This window comes from Takifugu flavidus, chromosome 11 (genome assembly GCF_003711565.1).
Source record: "Takifugu flavidus isolate HTHZ2018 chromosome 11, ASM371156v2, whole genome shotgun sequence".
Lineage (NCBI taxonomy): Eukaryota > Metazoa > Chordata > Actinopteri > Tetraodontiformes > Tetraodontidae > Takifugu > Takifugu flavidus.
The window spans coordinates 10276996-10304480 of record NC_079530.1 but is presented as its reverse complement, the minus strand read 5'-3'; the positions used below and the strand labels follow the sequence as shown (position 1 = coordinate 10304480).

General features: G+C 45.0%; 4 protein-coding genes across 6 annotated transcripts; 3 read left to right on the top strand and 1 right to left on the bottom strand.

The window, feature by feature from the left end:
* Positions 1 to 147: 147 nt before the first annotated feature.
* Positions 148 to 9101, bottom strand: sgms1a (sphingomyelin synthase 1a). Of its 2 annotated transcripts, XM_057047854.1 has the most exons (7): positions 8816 to 9093; positions 5941 to 6046; positions 3106 to 3911; positions 2908 to 3025; positions 2230 to 2383; positions 1597 to 1763; positions 148 to 1526 (listed from the first exon to the last, which is right to left on the bottom strand). In XM_057047854.1, the coding sequence occupies exons 3-7, from the start codon at positions 3717 to 3719 to the stop codon at positions 1350 to 1352; spliced, it is 1230 nt and encodes a 409-aa protein (XP_056903834.1). In that variant the 5' UTR covers positions 3720 to 3911; positions 5941 to 6046; positions 8816 to 9093; the 3' UTR covers positions 148 to 1349. The 2 variants fall into 2 exon arrangements, with proteins under 2 accessions (XP_056903834.1, XP_056903835.1); XM_057047855.1 differs by lacking the exon at positions 5941 to 6046 and having other exon boundaries at positions 8816 to 9101.
* Positions 8866 to 12817, top strand: LOC130534004 (multiple inositol polyphosphate phosphatase 1-like). 2 transcript variants are annotated; one of them, XM_057047853.1, is made up of 6 exons: positions 8866 to 9008; positions 9863 to 10381; positions 10460 to 10654; positions 10967 to 11064; positions 12131 to 12261; positions 12337 to 12817. In XM_057047853.1, the coding sequence occupies exons 1-6, from the start codon at positions 8972 to 8974 to the stop codon at positions 12719 to 12721; spliced, it is 1365 nt and encodes a 454-aa protein (XP_056903833.1). In that variant the 5' UTR covers positions 8866 to 8971; the 3' UTR covers positions 12722 to 12817. The 2 variants fall into 2 exon arrangements, with proteins under 2 accessions (XP_056903833.1, XP_056903832.1); XM_057047852.1 differs by lacking the exon at positions 8866 to 9008 and having other exon boundaries at positions 9188 to 10381.
* A 1575-nt stretch (positions 12818 to 14392) lies between these two features.
* Positions 14393 to 18798, top strand: LOC130533521 (multiple inositol polyphosphate phosphatase 1-like). Its single transcript, XM_057047012.1, has 5 exons — positions 14393 to 15058; positions 15147 to 15341; positions 15601 to 15698; positions 16436 to 16566; positions 17484 to 18798. Exons 1-5 carry the CDS (start codon positions 14476 to 14478, stop codon positions 17866 to 17868), a joined length of 1392 nt encoding a protein of 463 aa, XP_056902992.1. The 5' UTR covers positions 14393 to 14475; the 3' UTR covers positions 17869 to 18798.
* Positions 18799 to 20038: 1240 nt separating this feature from the next.
* LOC130533520 (bifunctional 3'-phosphoadenosine 5'-phosphosulfate synthase 2-like) lies at positions 20039 to 26633 on the top strand. Its single transcript, XM_057047011.1, has 12 exons — positions 20039 to 20266; positions 21770 to 21884; positions 21967 to 22202; positions 22289 to 22427; positions 22581 to 22699; positions 24336 to 24449; positions 24689 to 24800; positions 24961 to 25166; positions 25320 to 25455; positions 25568 to 25836; positions 25912 to 26141; positions 26232 to 26633. The coding sequence occupies exons 1-12, from the start codon at positions 20240 to 20242 to the stop codon at positions 26368 to 26370; spliced, it is 1842 nt and encodes a 613-aa protein (XP_056902991.1). The 5' UTR covers positions 20039 to 20239; the 3' UTR covers positions 26371 to 26633.
* The last annotated feature ends 852 nt before the right edge of the window (positions 26634 to 27485 follow it).

Genomic DNA, 27485 nt, shown 5'->3' with positions numbered 1-27485 from the left:
TCCATCTGCTGGTCGTCTGGCGACACAGAGCAGCCAGAACGACCCCAAACCATTAATTAATGGTAATTAAAGAGCTTTCCGGTCTCCAATCTGAGGAACCTGCTGCGCTCATGTGTGAGGTTCACCCGACCAATCAAAACACATCAGTTTATAATGAAATTAACATTTAATGTAATGAGTTAAATCTCTTCTAAAAATGAACATATGCAATAATATTCGTACACACACCAAAAAAAAAGCAAAAGAGACATGTACATGATTAAGATACACAGTAATGATGCTTTTCTTCACATTCATGATTATCAAAGTTATCTTCTTTCCTCATTAATCCAAACACAATGCATCTCTCTCTCTCTCTCTTTCTCTCTCTCTCTCACACACACACACACACACACACACACACACACACACGCGCGCACACACACACACACACGAGAAGGATGCCAAATGATGGGAAGGATCACCTCGACGAGCCGTCACCCTCCGAGCAGCTAAAACGAGACAGGCTGGTAAACGTACAATGAAAAGTCCTGGACATCAACTTAAATAACAGTCATCTTCTGTTAGGACACCGTGATCCAACCAGACACCGACCGACGCCGTCGCCGCTCGGAAAACTCCCACTTGTATTTCGGGAAAAGCAAAGATTCAGGTAAGGCTGGCTTAGAATTTACATTCACGGGAACAAGACTGTTAACTAGGCGCCTCGGCGGAGACACAAGACACACAGTACTTGAAGTGTTTTACAATCAGGCTAAAAAGGCACTGGAAAAAAGTGACACCACATTAGATTCATACGGAAGGTTCGTCTTTGAAAAGGTAAAAATCTAAAAACACTTTCCTGGACATCATTGTTCATATTAAAAAATAAAGTTTGATGTACATAGTTACTTTTTTTTGCTCTTTGTCATAGCAAGGACAGGTAGAAAATGCAATTTTATTTTTTTTAAAAATGGGAAATGCTTATGGCATTTTGGTCATCAAATATGCATCTGAATCACATGATTTAGACAATGTATAAATTGTGGTTTTGCGACGTGATGAAAAACATGATTAGCTGGATCCTCATGGCCAAAACCAGAGAGAATATTTGAAATTAGCTTCAAAAATCTGCTACAAAAGCAGAAAGTTTATGTGGCTAAAAATGAAGGGACACAAAACAAAGTTAAAGTAGTGCTCCGTGTTGACACAAACGACGATAATGGGGAAAAAAAGGAAAACAATACGGACCAGAGGTGGAAAGAAAACATGGTGCTACATCTAATAGTGCCATCTCCCCTGGGCCTTGGGTCAGAACAGCACCCAGGAAAGTCATAATCACTGTCCACTTCAACATGAGATGGGGGGGGTCACTGTGTGTCCAGTTTGCTGTACTTCACACCGCGGCTCCACTGCAGCGACCGCAGTGACACCGGCAGCTGATAGTTCCTGGGGACCGTGCCGCTGACGTGTTCTTCAAAGTACTGGAAGAGTCTGTACCACCACACCTTGGAGAACGGGTTACTCTGCGCCGACCACCTCAGCCACTGAAACACAAGCAGCACTTCTTAACTTCTGTACCGTAACACAACATGTCGTGTTATCTGCTTCAGTCACCTGCTGGTTGGCCATGGTGTGGTACCACCAAAAGAGGCGTGTAGTGATGTAATATGCAACCACCACATCCACAGTATAGTGGTCGTGTGCCAGAAGGATGCAGAAAATTCCCACAGCGCTTAAAGTCCAGCAAAACCAGTGGTACCACCACAATCGCCTGGGCGAGTCTGTCAAACAAGGGAGGTTGCGAGAGTGAGCAAACAAAGAGCAGTAAAGATAATTCAAGTCAACGGGTCAAGAAAGGAAGTGGCGCTCTTGCAGTTCTTTCTGCAGCCACAAGGCGTCACTGCTGCCCAAATCACACAGGCCTCGTTCAGAACCTCAGCAAAGTATTTGATTATAACTGGAAATAACATTGGCCCCATGACAAGTAAAATAGCCCCAATTGTCCCTAATGCTAAACCAAATCAAAATTAATGGGATAATAACTGAAGAGCAATTGAGATTACGCAACAGAGCAATATGGTGAAATCTAGAAGTTAACAAGTAGATAGCGCAACACTTCCTGATAATTTACAAAAGTGCTGGCGAAAGGTGATTCAAACAGTTAGGTGTAAATGGAAGTAAAACCACTGTGTACACCTAAAACTGACGTATATTGACCCTTAACATGAACTGAAAAATGGAACTTACACTCTTTGATGAAGAGGTACGTGAGGGTTAACATGACGGTGTGGCCACTGTACAGATAATCCCCACACATGGTGTGGGAACCTGTGATTGATAAGCCCCCTCCGGCAATCATCTTCATGATTCTCCTCATCTGTGCCTCCCAGTGCCCAAGAAGCTGCAAAACAACACATTAAATCATCCCGGTTGGTTGGCGCAGGAGTACTTAAACCTCTCTGATCTGGAAATGGGCTCAGTGAGCAGAAAATTACATTATATATGTATAGAAATGTGTGAAATCACACAGGCGGGACAGCAGAAAGAGGAGTAACTGTGACAGAGGTGCTTTTCTTTATGACGTAGAGAGACGAGGCCACGTTGTCCAACGCTGAGCAGTGGTGCCCGTTTAATGAGAGTTAAATCTATTTGCATTGGGCAACAAGCTATAAAACAAGGGTTGGGTAGAACAGGGCAATAAAAACATCGTTACCCCCTTTCATGAGGCAGATGATCTCATCTATTCAACCCAGTGCTGCATCTAAAAATCACCACCCCTCTGGCTCCAACAAGCAGCTAAATTCAGTCAGTAGCTCCTAACAATAAGCAGCCAGTAACTGGAATTAGCATCGTTTAATATATCTGATTTTGTCTAAATTGGAATAAAACCAGTGTGCGCTGAATAAGAGTGTGCAGGTGCAATACCTTTGGAGAACATTTGAAGTGCATCCCGGGAACAGGCAGAGTGGTGATGTACATTGTGATACACCGGTATAGATAGAGTGTACCCACAATAAAAAAGAAGCGCCTCCCTATAATCGACCTAAAAAAGAGAAAATGATTGGCTGAGAGTCTGAACCCCCCCCCCCACCCCCCGTGTACGCAGACAGGACGTAAAGGTACCTGTGTTTGAGTAGAATCCACTGTATCAGCCAGAGTGCCACCAACAGCAGGCCGTTAATCTCACAGATGGAGAAGGCCCACTCCACCCTGTCAAACAGGTCAAAGAACTTGTCCGGCAGTGGTGGCGTGTGCTCCTTTGAGGGAACCCGTTCGTGGACCACTGAAATTGTAATCGTGGTGGTAACGAAACACACCACGGCGTAAATAAAAGCCCAGCCCGTCTTGCCCCACTCGGTTGGGAAGGAGGTGCGCGGCGTTTCGGCTGTCGGGATCTGGATTTGGACCATTTCCCTCCTGAAGTCCTTCATGCCCAACATCCCGTTTTGCAGAGGTTTGCTGGTTCCATTAGGCAGCCCGCCGACGTGCCCGTTGGCGTTCCCGTTTTTGTGGGCCTCCATGTTCATCTCTATCCTCAGCGTCTCTATCCGCTCCAGGAGCTGCTGTCCGCCGTCGGACGACACCAGGGAGAGCGGCGCCGTCTGAAAATCGAGGCTGTTGAGCCCGAGCAGAGCCGGGCCGTCCACCTGAGAGAGGGTATCGACGTACTCCGACATCCCCTCTCTGTTCAGCCAGTCGGAGACGTCCCGTGTCGACCATTGTGCCACCTTCTTCATCTTTGCCAGTGGGCAACGGAGAAGAACTGGAAGGTCCTCAAACTCAAGGGAACGTTCACGGAGGCTTCTCTGGTTATGAAGCAGTCGTAGAACCTCTCCGGTGTTGGCACATGATGGTCTCCTGCACCCAAAGGGAAGTCGGTCCGAGGGTGGTCGTTAGCTAGTGCCGCTCGACACGTCTGAGCTGCTCACCTGCGAAAATAAAGGTGGAAAGACAGGTATAAAGTCTGCAACAGCGTTATTCTTATTTTCTCTGAACACGAGCTGACTAACAAAACAAACAACGAGGGACCATGTGACGAACAACAAGTCATGGGGGTGTGGACGTCTGAAAATGGTCAATCCGTCTAAAGATATTGGGTTTGTGACTATATCCAACCCCCCTCTGGTCCTGACGCTGTGGTCGACGCTTAGAAAAAGCCGCACAATTAAAGCTGTGAACAAACTACAAGCCACAAGAGAAACGAAAGCTGTGGAACAAAAGAGAAAAAAAAAAAACCTGAGCAAAGTCAATAGAGGACAATAACTTATTTTATTTACTCGGCCCGATCAGCGTTGTATCTGCATTCCAACCTTCTCGTGTCAACATGAGGCAGCGGCAATATCAACTGGGGCAAGAGCCGACATCTGCTGCAGCTCACGCCCGTGTTCGGGGCAGTTGCGGTGGTCACGGGGCAGCTCTGCGTGAGTCAGGGGGAGTGGCAGGTACAGCTGCAGGCAAAGATGATCTATTACATGTATGTAAGCGGAGGAGGAGGGGGAGAGCGAAACGGACTGCAAGGAGGAACCCATAGCTCATGCTGAAGGTCAGCGTGAGCAGACACTCCCACATCTGGAAGGAGAGCAAAATGTGAGAGCAGGATGTGGCAGCAGTCATAGACACACGTGCGCTCACGCTCGCACGTCTAGCTCTGCATTAGACAAGGCCGAGTTTCTCTGCAGGTGTGAAGCCACAGTGCGAACGAGTAACTGAGCGCAAATGTGTTTGAAACGTGCAGCAACAGATGCTGTCACCGTTGCCTCGGTGACCTGCAGATAACAGGGAACGCGTGAGAGGCTCCGGCCAGCTCAGCAGACCTTTGCTCTACAAATCAGCTTATATTGCTCAGCAAAGGAATAATGCTAATGAAATGAGGAGAGGGAGAGTACGGAAATGACTGAACACAGTTCCCCAAACGTTAAATGGCAGCTCTAACCATGCATGACAAAAAGTAACCACTTAAGTCACGCCGTACACAAAAGATTTGGTATTGAAAGCATCAAAAAAATAGAGCCGAATCTGAAAATGGCCTTCTATTGTCAGGAGGTTACTTCCTGAAGAACAGTTCCTATTTACACTACTAACGTCGGTGCCAACAATGATTTAGTTGTTAAAGGAAGTGGCTGAGGGAGGCGACGTTCTAGAAGACAGAAGCTGGTTTTGGTGGGTCTTGGTTGTGTATTAGAGAGTGAAAGTTAAGCTTAATAAGCTGAACTTTGAGTCTTAATGCTGCTCGGCACAGAGTTCAGTCACTCGGGCGATAAAACAGACACGCTGCTGCCCTCTTCTATCAGCGAAGGAGCTAATTAATGCGATTCAACCAGACGTGCACGAAAAAGGTGTGTAGCAGTGATAACACATCCCCATTCAAAAGTATTAGAGTAGTTTGGATGTGACAAAACAACTCCTGCCAGGTTGATTTAAATGCCTCCGGGATTCATCGGTCAACTGCTGGCTAACAGAAGAGGGGAGCGCTCCCATTGGCTGATGCTGAGAGGTTGGAATACGTCCTGGAGATGTCACAGAACACCCATGAGTCCAGCTTTTACCCCATAAAAGAAAGGCTGATAAAGGTTGCTTCCTAAAGAGAGTTGAGGAGCATTTTCCTTCAGCTCCATGAACGCTAGCACTACAGACAGTATAGTTAGCATCTCGCCTACGGGGAGGAGGTGGACCACAACAATCTCCTTTAACGCCTTGAGCACCCTGTGGGCGTAGAAGGAAGGCTGTCGTCCCCCCACATCAATGGTCCCGAGCAGCCACATCTCACAGGATGGGTTGACTGAAGGAGCATGCAGGACGGGTCCAGAGCTTCCTTATCAGCTGTGGTACAGCCTGGAACAGAGTTGCAGAGGGGCATTTCCTGCTATACATAGAGATATCTACAGGAAGCGCTCACTCCAGACAGCAACGGCCATTACCAATGATGCCTCCCACCCTGCCCACCGTCCGTTTGTTCACCTGCTGTCTGAAGGCACTACAGGAACCTGAGGATGGGCCAGTATCTCCCCACGTCACCCACACTTCTGCTTGGATGTAAACCGCTTTTCATTGGCTGCACTTGCACCTGTGTAATGACAATAAAGGTGAATGAATCAATCATCAGAGCCAGAGAGGAAACGGATCCCTGAGAAATGTTTGGAGAGTTTTCTTCGGGTTAAAGTAAAGAGCTAACCAGATTAAAAAGGGCGTTGCAAAGGAAACGCTGCTCAGAGACATTTTCCCTGGTACGTTTCAGACTTAAGAGCTCCTGTCACACCTCGAGCTCCAATTTGCAACACAAAGCACCAAACCACTACAAAAGAAAGAAGACCCAAAACAGCTCTGAATATACACCAGCAGTTGAAAAACGGAAGCATTCTAACACATTCAGAACAAGAAATCTGACCGTGAGAGGAGAGACTTGAGAGGTGCGCGTCAACAGACCTGCTGAAAACCGACCGCCTGTGTTGGGATCGTGTAAAGAGGTGAAAGCAGAAAGAGACGGATCCCTTTACAGTGCCGTTACCAGCACAGATCACCTAACAAAAGGGCAAGAACCACTCTCACCTGTATTCCTTCACCCAGCTGTAGTAGGCAGCACATCTCTTCCATTTCTTTCTTTTTTTAAATACAGCTGACTGGTGAATCATAGTGAGGTTAAAGTGTAACTGCAGGTTTTCCGCAGCAAAGCAAAGGTGACCCAGCCGCTACCAAGAAAGGGAGTTGATAATTAATAACATCAGAGATGCAGATAAGGTAAACGCATAGCCGTGACTGTTGTTGACCAAGAAATCCCTTCCAGCTGGGCTGCACCCGGTCCAAACAGACATTAATGTGACCAGCATGACTGGAATGTCCAGCATTAATAAAAAATGCCAGCGGGCAGAAAAGCCTGTTGCCGCTGAGCACATTTTAAAGCTGCGCCATTGACAGTAATGGCAGATCAGAGACCATGTCCTGATTTCAATCACGTCTCCTTCAAGGACATTAAAAGGTACACTGACCAGCTCCCATCCAGTATAATGCTGCCTTAAAATAGGCCACAGCATCCAAGAATTAGGGCACACGCGAGTCTAGACTCATTAGATCTCACTGAAATATAGTAACGCCCCAATGCCCCCCCCCTAACAACACAGGAGACTCCTGGAGACCAGGAGGGACAAAAGACAAACTCACAACAAGTCAGGACACGAGACAAAAGGGAACATAATCTGCTTCTGACAGGAGGAACTCGCCATTAGGGAGTAATGCAAAGACTGCCCTCCAGACCAGTCATTTTGAACCACTACAGTAGTTTTGTCCGAGCAAATGGCTCAAAACGGCCTACAGCAAACTGTTTAGAGTCCAATCTTTCCCACCCAGCAGCAGAACCACCGGGACACCATGTGTTGTAGTAAAACTGCACACGTTTCTAATCAGGTTCCCATAATGGAGCTGTAGATTCGTAGATTTGTCGTAGATTCGGAAGTGATGAATCACCGTCAGGATTTGTAAGCCATCAATCATCACAACTGAATCATCAGAAACCTTCAACGGTTCTTTTTTCTAACCATCTACACAGGGTGGGGACGTATCCTGGAGACACCAGTGGCGTGGAAGCTCTTCTTGCAGCAGAAGAGGAAGTTGCTCATTGGAGAGTGTTGGTCAACGGCCTGGAGTGGTCAGATGAGACCGTTTTCCAGAGCCAAGGCAAATCTGCGCCTTCAGACGAGTCATTGTTTCCACTTCTTGAATGGTTTGGTTTTTCTGTGGACGCAGACCCAACAATCGGCCCCATTGACTTCCTCTGACATTTCGGGCCCCCGGAACAGCCGCTGCAGTCACGCCGCTCATGTCTGCACATTTTGCTTTCTCAGCCGCACTGGTAAACACACGTCTTCCTGTGGGTTCGGAGCCCTGTCTCTGCTGGCTCATCGTCGCAACACACAGCATGCCTTGTGGACATTGGAGCAGACGTGTCTAGTTTTTGGGGTCGCAACGCCACAACTGTGCAAACACGGACCATCGCGTCAGGGACGACGTGTCAATGAGCTCGGGACCCGTCCTGCATACACCTAAAATACGGTCCCAGCTCCGGGACAAACAGAGAAGTGACTAATAAGTCTGCCTTCAAAACGGGGCAAATATTAAGCTAAAAACAAAGCGACCGATATTGTTCCCGTCGCTGCAGACACACCTCTTACACACATATCAGCTACTGATGACACAGGTGGTTTAACCTGACCAAATTGGGCTTTTATTCACATTGAGGGCATGCCAACCACCGTGTATTGTGGCTTAAAGGCTTACAGGCTGCACACCTATAAATAGATAAGCAGGCGATTCAGTATTTTAGCTAGCTAACGTTAGCTTGCTAGCCGGGCTGTGGTTGTGTTCGATGCGCGATTTGGGGTGACCGTTAGCCTCATGGTCTGTGGCGGACCAATGTTTGGCTACATGTCTCTAAATCCAAAGAAAGAGGGATTTTCATTTAGTTTCACCTGACCGAAACCAAGCAGGCCCTGTCGGCTCGGGATAACGACAACGTTGTAATATTTTGGAGTCAAGAGATTAAATGTTTGAACGTGGGCCAGTGAATAGCATTTGTTTGCTAACGCTGCGTTTCGAGATAACTTTGTGTAGTGGTGAGGAAAAAAATAGTGTTTCCTGTGGAAGGTTTAACGTAACGTGACAAGGCTGTGAGTTTAGATTACAACATAAAGCATTAACCAAGAGTCAACTTGTCAGGACACTAGTTGTAGCGGGACTGTAAATAACCCAGTTGCAATACAAGACTGAGGGCAGCGTAGTTAGCTAGGTGTGCTCCGGACTAAGAAAATATAAAAATAATACGTGTGTAGTGGTGCTCTCTTACCTCAAAACGTTTCAGGGCTGCTCTTTAAAGTACAGCGTCTTCCACTGGAATACGGGTTTATTCCGTGTCGCTGTTTTCTCCTGGGCGGCTTGTGACTTGAGACACGGGGAGTTCCTTTTACGCCGTCACCAGCGCTGCCTTTAGGTGTAACCGGACATGTTACAACCTCCGCACGATCACAGTCGCCATAAAGGTTGGTGACATTCTGCTTTCAATCCCAATAGATGATGAAAATTCGCTGGTCGGGCATATATTATTTTGCGCTCGAGCTATGTAATAAGGCATAGTTGGAGACCAAAATGTTCTAATAAATCACGGGCTCTAGTCCCGGGCTACAGACACAGACAGCATTTGAATGCAGCAGTACGCGATGACGCAAGAATTCAGCGTGTCGACGTCTATAGCGCCCCCTGCCGGCGAAGGCTGGTATACAAAGACTTAATGGACAACGTAGAACCAGACACCGAAAGGAACTTGAAAGAGTCGACGTGTTTGCTTTGTTTGAAGCGATGAGAAAAGTTTAATATTCAGTTTTCTTACTTCTATTTTCTTCTTGAATGGGTGCAACTGTAACTAACAACTTGATAAGCATGAAAGTCTCATGTTTTCCTTATGCATGCTGTGCATCATCTTCTGTTTGGTGGCATGCCTTTTGGGCTTTAGTACCTCCTGCAGATGTCTCTATTGCGAAACGCTCAACGTAGCTAAAGTGAAGCTACTCCAGCAGCGTAGACCAGTGTTACGTGTCAGGGAAGTTGTTGGTGTTTCTCCCCTGACACGTAACAACCAGCAACACCAAGCAGTTAGCGTAAACCTTCCTTTTCTTTTTTTTATTCATATGGTTCTAATCTGATCTTCTTAAACTGGCCTTTTTGGCCCAAAAGGTGGTAAACAAACCAGTCTGGACTCTGCTCACCCCCCTGTCAATATAAGCATACTGCAACTGTTGAGGACAGTTGCTTTTCAAACCTTAACTTGGATTAATGATGACCACTTTTCTGTGGATATCTGCTGTCCTTCACGGGCTGACAATCTCCACTATTTTAGGTCATTTCGGGACTGCACAGGAATACGTTAACATCCCAACCATTGCCAAATATTTCAACACCAAAGGGAGGTATGAGGAAGTCAACCCTTATCTTATAGATGACAAGCTCTCTGTTAACAAGTCGGTCTTACCAGCTTTATCTGCAAAATGTCAGCCAATACACCTGACAGCGATCATAAGGCACGGCACAAGGTATCCAAATTCTAACGTCATCAAGAACATGCAGCAGCTCTACAGTATAGTTGTGCACAACGCCTCAGGTGAAGAGAGTTGGCTGAAGGAGCTCCAGAACCAGTGGACGATGTGGTACACCGAGGACATGGACGGTCGGCTGGTCCAGAAAGGTGTGGACGACCTGAAGAATTTGGCCGTCAGACTGTCGAAGCTGTTCCCCTCGATGATCTCAGAGGAGAAGCTCCGAGCCGGAATGATCAAGTTCATCACCAGCTCGAAGCACAGATGTGTCAACAGCACCCTGTCCTTCAAGGCCGGGCTGACCGAGCTGTGGGCAATCTCAGGTACCAAAACCATCCAAGATTTACCACTTTAGTATGAATGTCCTTTAAACATTTCCAGTCTTTTTTATTTCTTCCCAGATATGGAGGTTGGCTTCACTGTAAACGACACTCTGATGAGATTTTACACCCAGTGTGCCAGGCTTGTGCAGGAAGTTGATAAAAACACATCAGCCCTGGTGGAGATCGACAAATTCCACCATGGGTCAGACATGATGAGGGTCCGGGAGAAGATTGCAAACCTTCTCGGAGTTCCACACAGTCTCATCTCACACGGTTCAAATCTGATAACATGAAAATTGTTGTCCACATTTTTTTCTCGATGTTTTAAAGATTTCTCTAAATTGGCATTATTGAATATTTGCGTCACAGCACCTAATTTTTTTAAATTAACGTCATTGTCGGCCAGTAAACGGCCACTAGGTGGCACTGTTCTTTAGGTTTTGACAAAATGATTGAGGCGTTTTAAAATTGTACTTTTTTTTTAATGAGATAACACAACTGTTGAGAAAACACGAAAGGTTCCAGTTCATCGTGACATATAGTTGCATCCTTCACTCAGTATCACTTTTTATCTTCTATCTGCAGATATGGCCGAGACTGCCTTCTACTTCTGTGCTTATGAATTCACAATCAGGACAGAAAACTCCCCGTGGTGTCAGCTGTTTGATGAGGAGGGTGCAAAGGTGGGAGATATGAGTGGTCTTTAGATTAGGCAGTTCTATTGACTTGCATGTGTCATTTTTAGATTTATAATCAGAAATATCTGCCAGCGGGGCTGATCGAGCAGTAGGCAATCTCAGGTATCAAAATAATCCGATCGACACCTTCTTTAAATCCTCACATTTAACATAACCCTCCATTTACAAGATCAGTTCTTTTCCTCTGATCAATCAGGGCGATAACCCATTTTTATGGAGCACGATCGAGGTAAAGTTTCACTTGAGCAACTCCAAATCTATATTTTCTAGCATTGGTGCTTGAGAAATTTGTTTAAAGATTTAATCCTGTGAAAAGAAGCGGTCATGGATATGGAGTGATAAAATCCTCACACAGGTACAACATAAAGTGGAATTTTAGAGCAAAGATATATCAGCATATTTTTAAACCTAACAATATTAATTTGGCCACGCACACACACACACACACACACACACACACAAGTATTTCAATATAGAGAATTTAGATAAGAGTAGGCAGCATTTTGACATTTAAACCAAGAAGTGACACCAACCTACTCAGTCTAATCTTGTGACCGCAAACCTCGTCCTCTCAGGCTTTTATCTGTCCTTGTGCTTGTCCATATTTAGCATTATGTTATGTGATATTCTGCCTGTAACATCTTTAATCCTCTGCTTCCAGTTTTCTTTTTCAGATTCAGATTCAGATTCAGGTCCTTTATTGTCCCACACGGGGAAATTTACAGTGCAACAACAGCAAGAGCACGCAGAGAAAAATAAGATAAAATCGAATAGAGTAGAATTTGGAATATACAAAGAGGATGTATATTTACAATAATCCAGGTAAATGGATACTCGGCCCCTGTATACCTGTACATAGTACAGAGGGTGAATACAATGTACATATCAGAATATATAATATTCAGATTGTGTGGGCGTTATTTTATTTATTTTTCTTACCAAAGCATCTGCACACACAGACTCACTAACAGCAGGAAGAATCTGATTTAGTGATGCTCTGCTACCTTTAACGGGTCTTGTGGCAGAAGGTAAACTGTTTCTGTACCAACAGGTTATGGAGTACGCCAGCGACCTGAGAGAGTTCTGGAAGAGAGGTTATGGTTATGACATAGACCGCAAGGCAAGCTGTGTCCTCTTTCATGATTTGTTTGATCGATTGAACAAAGCAGCCACTGAGAACAGGTCTGTCAACACAATGGTTGGCTCCAGCCCCAACCGTATATGTGGATATTGTCCAAAAATATTCCTACATTCCAGGTCAGGCCAGAAGGTGACTGAAGCCGTGACGGTCCAGGTCGGCCATGCTGAAACCCTCCTACCGCTGCTCACACTCCTGGGCTTCTTCAAAGACAACAACAGGCTGACCTCCAATAACTACGCCGCCCAGACACGACGCTCCTTCCGCACCAGCCTCATGATGCCGTACGCCGCCAACTTAGTCCTGGTGCTGTACGACTGCGGCGACGATGACCTGAGGCTGCAACCGCTGCTCAACGAGAAACGGGTGGATTTCCCTGGTCTGACCACCCAGAAGGCCTCCATGCCTCGCTTCCAGGACGTCAAAGAGCTCTACAGGGAACTGCTCCAAGGCTGTGACTTTGAGAGCGAGTGTCGGCTCTTCAGAGCTCCAGCTGAGGGTTAGTGAGAGATATATATAATTATATCTACAGGGTTTCCCTCACTGGTGTGAGTTACGGGTCATGGGACAAATTCATCAATAAAAAGGTTTTGAAGTCCAGATGATTTATGTGTTTAACCACACTGATCAACATATTCTTTGCTCGTTTGCTTTGCATGTAGAGAAATGCGTTCTAGCTCTGTTAGCAGGAGTTTGGAAGGGGCACATTTATTATTTCTTTCTCTGCTATTGCTCCCACTGGTCTCCCAGTTTGTCCACCAGATATCTGGTAGAAGATACCACAGTAGCTTTTTCTTCCTGGCTGTCTATTATTATTATTATTATTATTATTATTATTATTAGTAGTAGTAGTAGTATATTGGTCTTATATTGATTCATATGGAGAACTTACATTTTAGAATCTATGGTACTAGCCTTTAGTACAGTAATAAACTATAAAGTAGGAAAGAAAGAACAAAAAGTAGCCTTTACTGATTGTTACATAATCCCAATAATTACTTGCCCAGTGCAAATATAACTGCCCCACCCAGTCTTTCCATGGCCTCCCCAGATATGATTGCACGGCTGATCTGGTTCGGAATCATATAGCTGCACTGTTGATGGTCCGCCCATAAACTCCCTCTTGGGCTTTTCAGGACAAACAAGCACTCTTTTCGCTGCCTCCATGACTACTCTCTTGGTTGTCGTGCACAGGAGTCCTCTGTTGGGCGCCTCAGGGGTGAGTCTGTGGGTGTCCCGTCTGTGTGCGCACACTTGGGTAATGCATGGAAAGCTTACATTGAACAGGAATTTGAACAACTGTTTTGGTTAGCATTAGGGCCACCGTAATGTAGATTAAAATCTACCCCAAAACAGTATAGATGATCTCCAGGAGGTCACAAAAAAGACCCTACAAAGAACTGCAGCCCTTGCTTGCCTCAGTTAAGGTCAGTGCTCATGATTCCACCTTAAGAAAGCGACTGGACAAACCTACTGCTGAACATTTCAGTTTTGCCAGAAACTGAAGATCCAAAAGACTTTTGGGAAAACTCTTTATAGACTGACCGGACAAAAGTCAAACTTATTGGAAGGTGCGTGTTCCATCCCATCTGGCATAAAAGGAATATCATACCAACAGTAATCTATGGTGATTGTAGTGTGATGGTCCGGGGTTGTTTACTGCTTCAGCATACGTGAAACATGCTGTTAAAAATGGATGAGATATACCATCTGTTTTTAACCTCAAGCTGAAGCACAACTGGGTTCTGCAGCAGGACAGCGATCAACACAAGTCCACCTCTGAATGGCTTAGGGAGGACAAAATGTGGCCTAGACTTTTAAAGGGCGGTTCTTGCTCCAACAGCTCTGCAAAGGTGAGTGGGTCCAAAATCCCTCCCCCTTAACAATAAATAACTTGATTTGAAAGGATAACAGTTCAAAGTCTGTGGCAGCTGAACAAATTACAGAAAACTTTACAAGAACTCTGATGTGCTGTAAAAAAAATGTTGCCTTTATTCAAGAAGACACGTCATAAATATGCAAAACCACTGACATGACAACTTTATGCTGCTTTTTCTACGAACTTTTCTCCGCAAAAAGGAAAAGGATAACACTGTGGAAATCGTGCTAAGGGCGCTGTGGTCGGACAAAGGTCAAAGTTTTGGGAGTCGATTCTGGGTCGTGATTGGCTGAAAAGTCGCCTGGGTCACCTGACGTCACCCAGCTCGTCACGGGTGTGCATTTGGATCGGCCATAGTTTTCTGCTATCGCCGGACATCATGAAGGCCCCCGTTTGGAAAGTTATCGTTCGATTCGCCGCCCTATTCGGTTTTTGCGCAGGTTTTCGATGCGACGCGGTCGCGGAGGAAAACCCGAACATTCCGGCGATCGCCAACTACTTCACCACCAAAGGGAGATACGAGGAGGTCAACCCGCACCTCATCGACGACATCCTTGCGGTAAACAGCTCTATTTTGCAGCCTCCGTCCGCGCAGTGTCGCATAATCCACTTGACTGCCATCGTTAGACACGGCACCAGGTACCCGACGGGCAAAAACGTCAAGAAGATGCACGATTTTTACGAGCTGGTGAAGAGCAGTGCCGGTCGGGAGAGCTGGCTGCAGGAGCTCCAGAACCAGTGGACGATGTGGTACACCGAGGACATGGACGGTCGGCTGGTCCAGAAAGGTGTGGACGACCTGAAGAATTTGGCCGTCAGACTGTCGAAGCTGTTCCCCTCGATGATCTCAGAGGAGAAGCTCCGAGCCGGAATGATCAAGTTCATCACCAGCTCGAAGCACAGATGTGTCAACAGCACCCTGTCCTTCAAGGCAGGGCTGACCGAGCTGTGGGCAATCTCAGGTACGACCCCCCCCCCCCCACACACACACACACACACTGTGATCCCAGTTCACCCAGCGGGTCCTCATCCCCTTCTGTTCCTCCCCAGATCAGGAGATCGAGCACACAGTCAACGACGCCCTGATGAGGTTCTTTGACCAGTGCACCAGGTTTGTGCAGGAGGTGGACGGGAACCCCTCGGCTCTGTCCGAGGTGGAAAGTTTCAAGCTGGGGCCAGAGATGAGGAGGGTCCGGGAGAAGATCGCAGAACGCCTCAGAGTCCCTTACAGCGATATCACGTACGGTGAGTGACAACCGGAGGTTCAGGTTCTTCCTGAGTCTTCCCCTCCATCTCTCTGTTAAATACGGTTCGGCTTCACATTGTTTCTTTATCACCCTGTCTAAAATATGATTTTGGCCGTTCAAAACTTGCAGGAACTTTACAAATTTCATGACTTGCCATCGCCTGGTTTTAGTTTTTTGTTGTTTTGTTTTTTAAACCACAGCGGTCGAGCTTTTTATGTGTTTATTTTCAAAACTTGGCACCACCGTTTTGTGTCCAGATTCGGCCGAAGCTGCGTTTTACTTGTGCGCTTATGAATTTGCCATCAAGACGGTGAACTCTCCCTGGTGCCGGCTCTTTGACCAGGTGGACGCGCAGGTCTGTAAACTTCACATTTAACTCTTCTCACCAATAAGCCGATGAACTTCACGTGGTGGATATTTTAATAAACGTGACAACCAAGGAGTTTATGACGATGAATTGAGAACTGCACTTTAAATATATAATAATATATATATATAATAATATAATGTTAATGATTTCACTTAAATAAAGTTTGCTCATTCTTTAAATCTATGTCACGCTTTCAGGCTTTGAGCTAAATTCTTTAAATTTGCCCAAATGTATAATCGGCTCGGCTGCAATAAAAGGCCTTTGGTGTTAAAAGAATCTCCAACTTTGAAATGTGGAGTCATAAGAGGACCACGGTTACAACATTGAAAGATATATCCTTTTTTATTTGCTAAAGGTGGAGTAAATAATTTTTCCATTCACTCCTGCATGAGCATTTGTGAAAACTGGTTTGACTGATAAAACTAATTTATCTCCCTCTGGGATGTGTTCTCCTCATTACCATAGTAACTAGCACCCGTGAGATCCAGTAAGAACCTATTAGAAATCATGTGACGTCGCCACGATTGTCCCTTTTTATTTATTTTTTTTGGTGTTTTAACTTGAATTAATAATCACCTTTTCTAAAGCAGGATGTTCTTCTTTGGTCTGGCTCACTGAGCTACAAAACCTTAACAGTAGAAAAGTAAATCACTGGCCCTGAAGGTTGGGAGCCTATTCCCTAAAAATCTTTTTTACAACTCACCCATTTTGCTCTTTGACAGATTATGGAGTACGCAAACGACTTGAAGCAATTCTGGAAAAGGGGCTATGGACACGATATTAACAGCAAGTCCAGCTGCATCCTCTTTCACGACCTGTTTAGTCGGCTGGAAAAAGCAGTTTCAGACCACAAGTATGTTTAATAGAGTTTTTGTCTTTAAATATCCTCCATAAATCTGCAGAGGGGCTGGAACGAGGCTACTATCCTGCTTCTAAATTAGCATCTGCTAACCAAAAATGTTAGCTCCCCTGTTATATCTCAAAATGAGATGTACATGCAGATACTCTTCCTTCTCTAAGTTACTTTAGGCTATAATATATATTGGGTCTCATTCTTTATCACCATGTTAAGAAATCTGTGGGTAATTGTCAAATTGTAATCTTCTACTCACCTTCCCAGATTCCACTGGAACTGTGGAGCACCGCTAGGCTGAATTCTGCTCAGTATCACTTTTACTACACTTTTAGAAAAATATTTGATTGTGTTGTTTGTATAGTTGATATACTTTCACAGGTAAGAGGAGGTATTTCATCTTGTCCTGCATGATGGTCACAGCCTCAAACCAACATCACCACCTTTTTGCCTCCCAAGAGGAACCATTAGCCTCCGACCATAGTGGCTTAAACCCCAGTGGTTGTGTGTGACATGTCTGTGATTGGGTTTCTCATCTTACCATAATGCCACTTGGGGCTATCTTTGAGCGAGGTCTGAATGGGGTTTGATTTGTCTGGGGCAGCACTGTTGGTGACCAGTAGTGGGTGTTGTGGGCCACCCACTACTGGTCTGTTCAGAAGCAGTTGTTCCAATTTCACTTTAACAGCCCTTTACTACCAATATTTTCCAGAAGTTTAATCTGTGTGGTTGTGGCATTTCCACTGAATGTCAAAGTTCTGGAACTTTTATTTAAATCTGGCTGATGACGTATGGGGGAGTGGTCCTTCAGCCTCCAATCTTTTAGCCTTTCAACTTTTCACTTACTGGACTACAGCTCGTATCTACTGTGAGCTAAAGGATTGAGAACCTACACAATTATGTGTCCTACATTCCAGGTCAGGCCAGAAGGTGACTGAAGCCGTGACGGTCCAGGTCGGCCATGCAGAAACCCTCCTACCGCTGCTCACACTCCTGGGCTTCTTCAAGGACAACAACAGAATGACTTCTGTCAATTACGCCGCCCAGACACGACGCTCCTTCCGCACCAGCCTCATCGTGCCGTACGCCGCCAACTTAGTCCTGGTGCTGTACGACTGCGGCAACGATGACCTGAGGCTGCAACCGCTGCTCAACGAGAAACGGGTGGATTTCCCTGGTCTGACCAACCAGAAGGCCTCCATGCCTCGCTTCCAGGACGTCAAAGAGCTCTACAGGGAACTGCTCCAAGGCTGTGACTTTGAGAGCGAGTGTCAGCTCTTCAGAGCTCCAGCTGAGGGTTAGGCAAAGAGAGGAGAACCTCAAACACATTCATTTTTACCTTATTATGTGCTTACACCAAAAGAATTCCACAGTCATAGACTAAAAACTGAAAATTGGAAGGAAATATTTAGGAATTTTACTGGAGTCATGACGCTCCACCATCAACAAGCGATAGATGAGTGGAGCTCTGATGTGCTTTTGGAATCCCAGAGATTTAAAGGTTTGATCTACTGGAAACACTATAGAAATGTAAGGCTCACCATTAAAATGTAACAGAGCAGGCAGAGACATGCTGAAAGACGTAAAGTTGTACGTGAAGGATTTTGCACCCCTTTAAAGTAGCAGTACCGTATGCAAGTTCTTGGCCAAAACCAGTATTGTAAATAGTGACTCTGCAAGATTCACAGTCTCACTTGGACAACTGAGATTATCTGATGTCTTTTTTTAGATGCAAATGTATGAGATGATATTGGATTTTAAAAGTCTTCTGACGTATGTGTAGCAGAAGGCAAAATAAGTCCTTCTTGCACATTCTGCTTCAGAAAATTGGCTCAATTAATGATTTAATCATTTTTTAAAACAATGTTTTTGTAGATTCTCTGCAGTTATGAAAAGCCAGTCCAAAACTGACTTTTTAAATTTTAATCTCCATAAATGTTGCTGCTACTAATAAAAGCTGCTTTTAAACCAGCCTGTGCAACAAAGCTAATGCATCACTCTGAGTTACCTGTAAAGCTACTTTCAGGTTTTTAACTTTTCTTTTTCTCATTATTTTGAACCTTGTGTCTAGTGTCCTTGTTACTTTGTTGCTTCCGTTTTGAGTCATGACCAGTGCGTAATTGATTAATGAACAATAAATGAACAAAAAACGTTTTTTATTTTAAAGAAATTAGAGAAACACTGACTTCATTTTCACCCCTTTTATGGATTTCAATTAAATATAACATACAAGGGTGCGTTCCCAAAATGCTTTCACGTGAACTTTACATAATCATCAGTGGTATAACAGTCTAATCATTTGAACTTAACTTTAATTCATTAATAACATGGAGTCCTAAAATGCAGTGGGATAAGTTCTCTTATCTATTTAGATCATTTACAAGTCGATCTAAGGTACATTTTTCAGTCAGGAATGACTGGCCCTGAGGATATTGAGAGGGTGCTCCAACGTGGAACATTTGCATTATATCAGAATAACTGAATGCATTCTGAATTCCACATAATTTAGTGCGGTTCCGCCCTGTCCTGTATGTAAAGGCCCCATGTTTGATCAAGCAGCAAAAAATGAAATGCAGTTCAAAAACACTTTTCCCAGTAAGGATTTGAATTTGTGTACACAGATTAGACTGAGGTCCCTCTGCATTGTAATAATTTCTTACAGTAAACATGAGGTGGCCCATCGGGATATTTGTCTATGCACATTCTGAAGTTCATAACTCTCTTGGCATCTGCAGCAGGTGAACGTGGCTATTTTAAAATAAATGCATCACTTTCAGTTGTAGCTCTAAATGATTCATTGGAAACAAATTTTAAAATGTTTTATACTAACTACACTGTAGAAATGAGGTATATTATATTTAATTGGGCACAGGACATTAGATACGATGGAAGAAGGCTCTTCAAAAGTAAAATTGATATTCTGGAATTTAAAAAAAAATATACGTGCGACTTTCTCGGGCAGAAAAGGGTTTTTATGTAGAAAAGAGGTTTAGACGAGCCCGTACACGTGTTTAAATCACTTTGAATTAAACTTGAATTCCAACTTTTTATGAAATTTGACCCTGGTGGTCCTCGACCCGCTGGCCACGCCCACAGAACATCAGAGGTTACTGTGAGGTAAGTTAGTTATAATTTAAACAAAAGACCACACAAAGTTCAGATAATCCAAACAATTAATTAAAAGCACCAAAGGGGGGGAAACAGACGTCTTTGAACCTCTGGCCGTTAATGAAGTTAGTACATTTATTTGATATAAGCAAACCACATTTAAACACTCCTAATATTTAACTTGCTTCAAATCCTCCGCAGCAGAAATTAAAAAAAGATCGCTTACACATCATTAATTAATCACCAGCAAAAGAATATGAAGCCCAGCCTTCGAGCTCCAGTCCTGGGCTCCGTCACGTCGTTAAAGTTGAACCATTGGCTGTTGGAAAGAAAAAATGTGCACATATCTGGGCCTCCTCCTCCTCCTCCGCCTTTAAACTGGGCTTTCAAGACACGTAGCATTCCACTAACCCAATGTTACGTGTCTTGGGAGCCCAGTTTAAAACCCTGTTGGTCTCAGTCGAGCAGAACTTTCGGAGGTGGTAGCAGCCCGAGCGAGCGCCGACACCTCTCCCATCCAACAGCCAGACCTCCGCGCGTCCCAGCCGCCTTCGAGTCGAGAGAAATGTCCGGAGCGAAGAAGCTTTGCACGGTGAGTAGATGCGGAGGGAAGGGGAGAGGCAGCGGAGAGACGGGGCTGAGATCCAAGTTGTCATCAGAGTCGCGTAAAGTTTGTGTGAGAGGCGCTTTCAATGGGCGAGATTCCAAATCCTGTCATTGATGTAGAATAAGTGACTTAAAACTCAAGATTCAAACTGCACCCTCATCGCTTCTCTTTTCCCCCCCTGACATCTGCGGTCGAATGGGGCACAAGAAGTTAATTTTTTTCCTGGATTTCTAGTTTACAAGTCTGATTTCTTTACTACCAGGTAGGACGGTGTCAGAGTCCACTCAATAGACCGGTTGCTCTTTTATGGAGGAATAAAGAAGCCACTGTGGTCAAGCTGTGCAGGCACGGGAAAAACTGAGGCTGATGCTGCACGGGAATGCTGCAAACCTCTGGAACATGAGGGGGTCTGCAGGATGGCCAGACCCAGTGGAGGTGTTGGGGCACCGGCCTGTCATGTGACTCACAGCCAGAAAGATCAATCACATTTTCCTATTTTTTTATATTATATGACCCTGTGGGCAGCGTCGACCGAAAATCTGCAGAATTACTGTAAAACGGTGATGCACAAGGCTAATGTTTTCTTTTCAAAGGTTGCCTCATCGCCTGACTCATTTTGTCCAAAAATTGACCATTTCTGCTTCGTCCATTGAGAAATTTCAGACGTATTCCAACTTCCTACCTGCGTCATCGACATTTGCAAATGCAAAACGTTCTTTTAAATCATCGACTTGACTGAACATTTGAGTTGAAGTCAGCCAAAGGCTGCATTGGGTGACGGGTTAAGACTGGAATATGTGCACGCCTTCTCATGCTGAAGAGTGTGTTGCAGAAAACATGTGATGCGACTTTTGTCGGCAAAATCTAAAGGTTAAATATTCATAATGACCCTTCTGCACTTCTGTCGTACCTCTCTCATAACAAGGTCTGTCCCAAATGTCTCATGCACAGTTTGTCTGTGTGGGGTGGAACAGTCATTACTTTTGGACTGTAGCTGCCAGGTTGAGACTGGACCTCTGTGAGGGTCTGTTGAGACAGGTTCAAAAAAGGGGGGGGGGGAGTTACAGATGGATGTGGGGAAGAAGGGAGAGAGGGTGCAGAGGGTGAACCAGTGGGTATGAGCATTGCCACATCATCACTGGGCTGCGGGCAGCACACTAGACACATTGTCCCGTCAGTCCTTTCCCTCCCTTCATCCCCTTCTATGCCTCCTTCTTCCACCCCTCCCCTTCCGAAGTCAATACTGCCCCATTTGTCCACGGCCTATCCCCACGCAGGCTCTTTGGGACAGTTAAACAAGCATGTCAAGAGTTTTCAATTACCAAGTAAAGCACTGTTGTTTTTGCACAGTTGTATATTTTATGCATATTAAGGCTGAGTTGAATATATTTGCACGGCCCAGAGCAATATTTGACATCCTGTTTGCTTTAATAAAATAGCCCAAAACACCAAATGCCCGTCCCGGACACACCTGTTCTTCTATTTTAGAATCTAGAGCGATCAACCAATGTGGTGTACCAGGCCCACCATGTCAGTCGAAGCAAGAGAGGGCAAATCGTGGGCACCCGAGGAGGCTTCAGAGGCTGCACCATCTGGCTCACTGGTAACACCGGCTGGCTGTTGGCCTTGTGGACACCCAAGGGTGGTTTCAATGGGAAACTGTGCTCACTGGTCTTCTCTCTCAGGTTTGTCCGGTGCCGGGAAGACTACCATCAGTTTTGCTCTGGAGGAGTACCTCGTAACCCATGCCATCCCATGTTACTCCCTGGACGGAGACAACGTCCGTCACGGCCTGAACAAGAACCTGGGCTTCTCCGCGGAAGACCGTGAGGAGAACATCCGGCGTATCGCCGAGGTCGCCAAGCTGTTCGCAGATGCCGGGCTGGTGTGCATCACCAGTTTCATTTCTCCTTTCAGCAAGGTCGGAAAAGAGAAGAAAAGAAGAGTTCGATCCCCGCACGGCTCCTGCTAACTGCAGTGAGATTATGTCATCTTTTCCTCACACAGGATCGTGAGGAGGCGAGGAAGATCCATGCAAGTGCCGGACTGCCTTTTTTTGAGGTGTTCATTCATGCTCCTCTCGAGGTGTGCGAGAAAAGGGATGTTAAAGGTCTTTACAAGAAGGCCCGGGCTGGAGAAATTAAAGGTTCGTTCATAATGGTGGCGCCACGTGAAAATGAAGCATTCCTTTTCAATACTCTGAGCTATTAAATGTTGTCAGGCTGTCCTGTAGGTCACGTAAGGGTTGTAATCTTTTATGTCCTTGTAATGTTTGGTTTTCTTTACACCTATTGTCCAGGTTTCACTGGAATTGACTCAAATTATGAGTCCCCTGACCGCCCAGACCTCGTACTGAAAACTGGTGAGCTCACGGTGGATGAATGTCTCCAGCAAGTGTTGGAGCTGCTCAGGGAAAATGTAAGTATCGCTTTTAGTCCTGATCTGTGAGGCAAAGGTGACTACCATTATGCTCTTTGTGTAGACTTTCTTCAAATATTCATCATGCATGTCAGAGGCTAATGTCTGTGACTGCTAACATTTGACCAAGTAAGATGTGTTACACAACAACTGTATACTCAGTGAGCGCTAGGGCTAACTGGTTAGCCAAACAAAGGGCTTTAACACTAATCTCGTATTTCTCTGGTCAGTCTTTGTAGTTCCTGTCTAATGTGGAGACTTTCTAGTGACAAAAGGAGGGGTTTGTAATGACTAGCCAGAGTCACAGACCATTGTGAAAACCAGTGGTTGAATGGTGTTTGGTTGCTTAGAGCAGATGACACCATTGAGCTCAGCAGGGATAGTGGGTCATTGCTGCAGCAAGAAATATTGATTCAGCTGAGAGAAATTAACGAAAGCATACGACACATATGTAATAAAATAAAGGTTATGGGGCCGAAACATCAATATTGAATCCATTGACACACGCTGAGAGTGCAAAGCAAAGATCTGATGATAAGGTGGAACGCGCTCTGCCACTTTCTGACAAGTGAATGTACACTATGTGCACACCCCATGTTGCACAATGTGCACACCTTGTGTTACACCTTGTTCGCACCCGTGTGAATAACCTTACCTGAGAGACTTGCCAGAAATTGGCAGAGTGTTTGTTTTTATTAATAGACAACATCGCGTACACACAGTCCACTGACCAGGCCCAAAGTTTGTGGAATAACGAGTTCCTGAAAAAGTGAATGTGTCAACAATCCCTTTTTCTTTTTTGTACCCTTCACTGAGGCATAGGTGACCCGCAAAATAAAATCCTGATAAGTCAGCACGAGGTTTCGAAACTTTCTACAGATGTTGTTCAATTTCGAGGAAAAGAAGTGACAATATAATAATACTGTAGAGAGTTAGATGGATTTTCTAATACTAGAATTTGAATTGAACTGAAATAAATACTTGCACACACACACATTGGTTTCGTAATCTTGCATGGTACTGCTTGAAATAATGGGAAATGATGAATGTGTATTTTTCAGGGCTGTCATGATTAGAGTTTTTAATCAGATTATTAAAGTGTAGCTGTGGATCAGTCATGATTAAGCAGATTCAAAGGTGTGCTCCCGTTATCCACTTTCTGTTTTGAATAATTCGTCCTGGCAGTTTAGCTGATAAGGAAATTGCAACGGTCGAGTCTTATTGCCTTACATTTTTTTTACTATTGCCGTATTGCTTCTGTCACAGCTTTGATAGTGTGTTCATAGCAAATTTAACAAGAGAACAAATCTTTGAGTTGGGCGTTAACATTAGCTTCTCAGCGTTTCTTGTTAGCCAAATGTAGTTTGAAAAACTACTACAAATACTGGCTAAGCATGTTAATCCCTCGTCAATCCCTAGAATGACTGATTCATACATAATTATTAAAATTAATAACCTTTAATAACCTTCTTCTTCCATAGTTTTTCCACATGTGACAGATTTGTCAGGGATTATTTATTGAGGATCATTATAAGATGGTGCGATAATAAAAGAGTGCATCATCATACATACATACATACATACATACATACATACATACATACATACATACATACATTTTTTTATGTCTGTACAGGATATTTTACCAACTGGGATAATGGAGGAAATCAACGAACTTTTTGTTGCTGAGAATAAACTAAGCGCTGCTGTGGCTGAAGCGAGCACACTACCCACCATAAGCATCACCAAGGTAACATCTCTCTGACATTAACATACATCTTTAAAAGAATGAAAATGTGGGTCTATACAGGATGTGTTAGGACGATGTGCGTTACAGTAACATACGTTAACATTCTGTCGTGATCCCGTGTTGAATCCGACTGATGAGATGTTGATGCACCTGTGGATTAGCACGCCGTTGTTATGTGGGGTTAAATCTGTGCGTCTTCTGGAGTTGATTGTCCCTGATTGTCTGTGATTCCTTTGCAGCTTGATCTACAGTGGGTGCAGGTTTTGGCAGAGGGCTGGGCGAGTCCCCTGAAGGGCTTCATGAGAGAGAGAGAGTTGCTGCAGGTCTTACACTTTGGAAACCTGCTGGATGGTGAGAGCCCACTGCACATTTATCCATGTTGTACTGCAGCTAGCAACTGCACCATGTGTCCCAGCAGCTTCAGAAGTAGCCGCCTCGCCCGTGCCAGTGGTTGCTTAATCCATGACCTCAGCACTAATGGCAAACTTCCTCTTCTCCTCCTCTGGCTCAGGCGGAACCATCAACCTGACTGTTCCTATCGTCCTGCCCGTTAGCACTGAGACCAAACAGAAGCTGGAAGGCTGTGAGGCCGTCACTCTGGAGTACCAGGGATCACGTGTGGCTATTCTCAGAAACATGGAATTCTACGCAAACCGCATAGAAGAACGCTGCGCCAGACAGTGGGGCACCACTTGTCCCCAGCACCCTTATATTAAGGTGATCAAGCGTATGACTCATAGATGAGTTCACCGGTCACATGATCTCGCTGAAGACAGCAGAGCAGTGATCCACAATCCGCATCGTCACATCGCTTTTGTTTGCCAAATGCAGTAGTTTTAACTGTGGTTCCGTGATGCTCACCTTGCACAGATGGTTATGGAGGGAGGCGACTGGCTGGTTGGGGGTGACTTGGAAGTCCTGGAGCGGATCAAATGGAACGATGGGCTTGACCAGTTCCGCTTTACTCCGCAGGAGCTAAAGCAGAAGTTCAAAGACATGAAAGCAGGTCACTAACTGTACCCGCCTTCCTCCTAAAGGAAGACCGTCGTGCACACAGCATAGGTGACGCTGGTGGGTGTTCCTCACAACCGTCGTTTCCTCCATGTCCTCCTCACCAGACGCCGTCTTCGCCTTCCAGCTGCGCAATCCCGTCCACAACGGCCACGCCCTGCTGATGCAGGACACCAAGCGCCGTCTGCTGGAGCGTGGCTACAAGAATCCTGTCCTCCTGTTGCACCCGCTCGGCGGCTGGACCAAAGACGACGACGTGCCCCTGGACTGGCGGATGAAGCAGCACGCCGCCGTCTTGGAGGAGGGCGTCTTGGACCCCGACAACACCATTGTCGCTATTTTTCCCTCGCCGATGATGTACGCCGGGCCAACAGAGGTAAGGGCCGGTACCAGTCTACTCTATCTTGGCCACAGCTTCCTCCTGATGTCCCCCCCCCTCCTCCCCCATTAGGTCCAGTGGCACTGCAGAGCTCGGATGATCGCTGGAGCAAACTTCTACATCGTTGGACGGGACCCTGCGGGCATGCCTCACCCAGAGACCAAAAAAGATTTGTATGACCCCACCCATGGAAGCAAAGTCCTCACCATGGCGCCGGGGCTCACCTCGGTGGAGATCATCCCCTTCAGGGTGGCCGCCTACAACAAGGTTAAGAGTGCCATGGACTTTTATGACCCTGAGCGGTAGGTCCACATGTTCAAGTCAACATTTTAGGCCGCTTCAACCCACAGGTCAGTCCGTCCTCATCACTTGTTCCTGATTTCCTTTTTAAGGCATTCAGAATTTGAGTTCATCTCCGGAACCAAAATGAGGAACATGGCTCGGAATGAGGAGAACCCCCCGGATGGATTCATGGCCCCCAAGGCTTGGAGCGTGTTGGTTGAGTACTACAGCTCTCAGAAGGACAAGTGATTGGCACGGCAGTCAGCCAGGCGGTCCAAAGCAGCAATCCACAAAAAAAGACAAAATCTAAGACTTCAGGAAGGGGATATTTTAAAATATTTTATGTATTTAGAGTAATAATCTTTGAAAGTTATCCTGCTCTTAATTATAAATATTGTTGTTGTTACTTTGGTAGTTCCACAGCAGACTTTTTACATTCCCATTAAACTGTGATTTATCTTAAAGCGAATATTAACTTAAGCTTGTATTTTAATAAATTAATTTGAACTTGAGATTCTTTGTTTTCTCATTATGTAAAGGAAAGAAACAAAGTCTTTTTTATTCTTGTGTCTAATTAAAAGTCATGTATGAATCACTCAGTCTAACTTTGCATTACCAGTGTATCACTGTGGACTTATTTTTATGGCCAGAATGGAAGTCAAATTTTATTTTTTATCACTACCTATATGTGCCTATATCTTGTATGAGTATAAAGGAGAAAATGATGTGAACTTGCCTTTTCCGTGAATGTTAAAATTCTTGTGTGCACACTTTATAAAATAAACAGATGTTTAGGGCCAATAACTCAAAAACACAACCGCATAAATGTGTGTATGATTGTCCATGTCCACACTGGCGATAAGATAAAGTTTATTTTTAATGTTAGCCATTACTGTCCTCACAGTGATATACCTGTCCAACTATTGTGTAGTTATCACCAGTTGTGCAACATACATCACATTGGTTTCTGCCTGTTCAAAGTTGATATTTATCAGTGAAATGAGTAAAGCCGAAGTTTACTGGAGGTCGGTGACCTGCAAGTGCACGACAAAAGCCACAATGCTGCCATCTGCTGGTGGGGTGGTGGAAATGATGCTTACCGCGTTAAACGGTTGCGTGTGATCTTTTCCTTGTTGTCTTTTGTGAAATATAGTCCTGATTTCACCTGTTGAGTAACTTTGGTTTATTTCTACTAACACGCACCCCAAGCACAATTAAGTTCTAGTTATTTTTCAAAAGCACGCTTGTGTGACACCCCTGGAGCTGCCGTGGGGAGTGACGCACCAGTGGCGGCAGGTAGGAAGGTGTCATTAAAGGTGTTTTATTTTAAACCGCTTCCACTCTTATGGCGAACGAAAGATGAT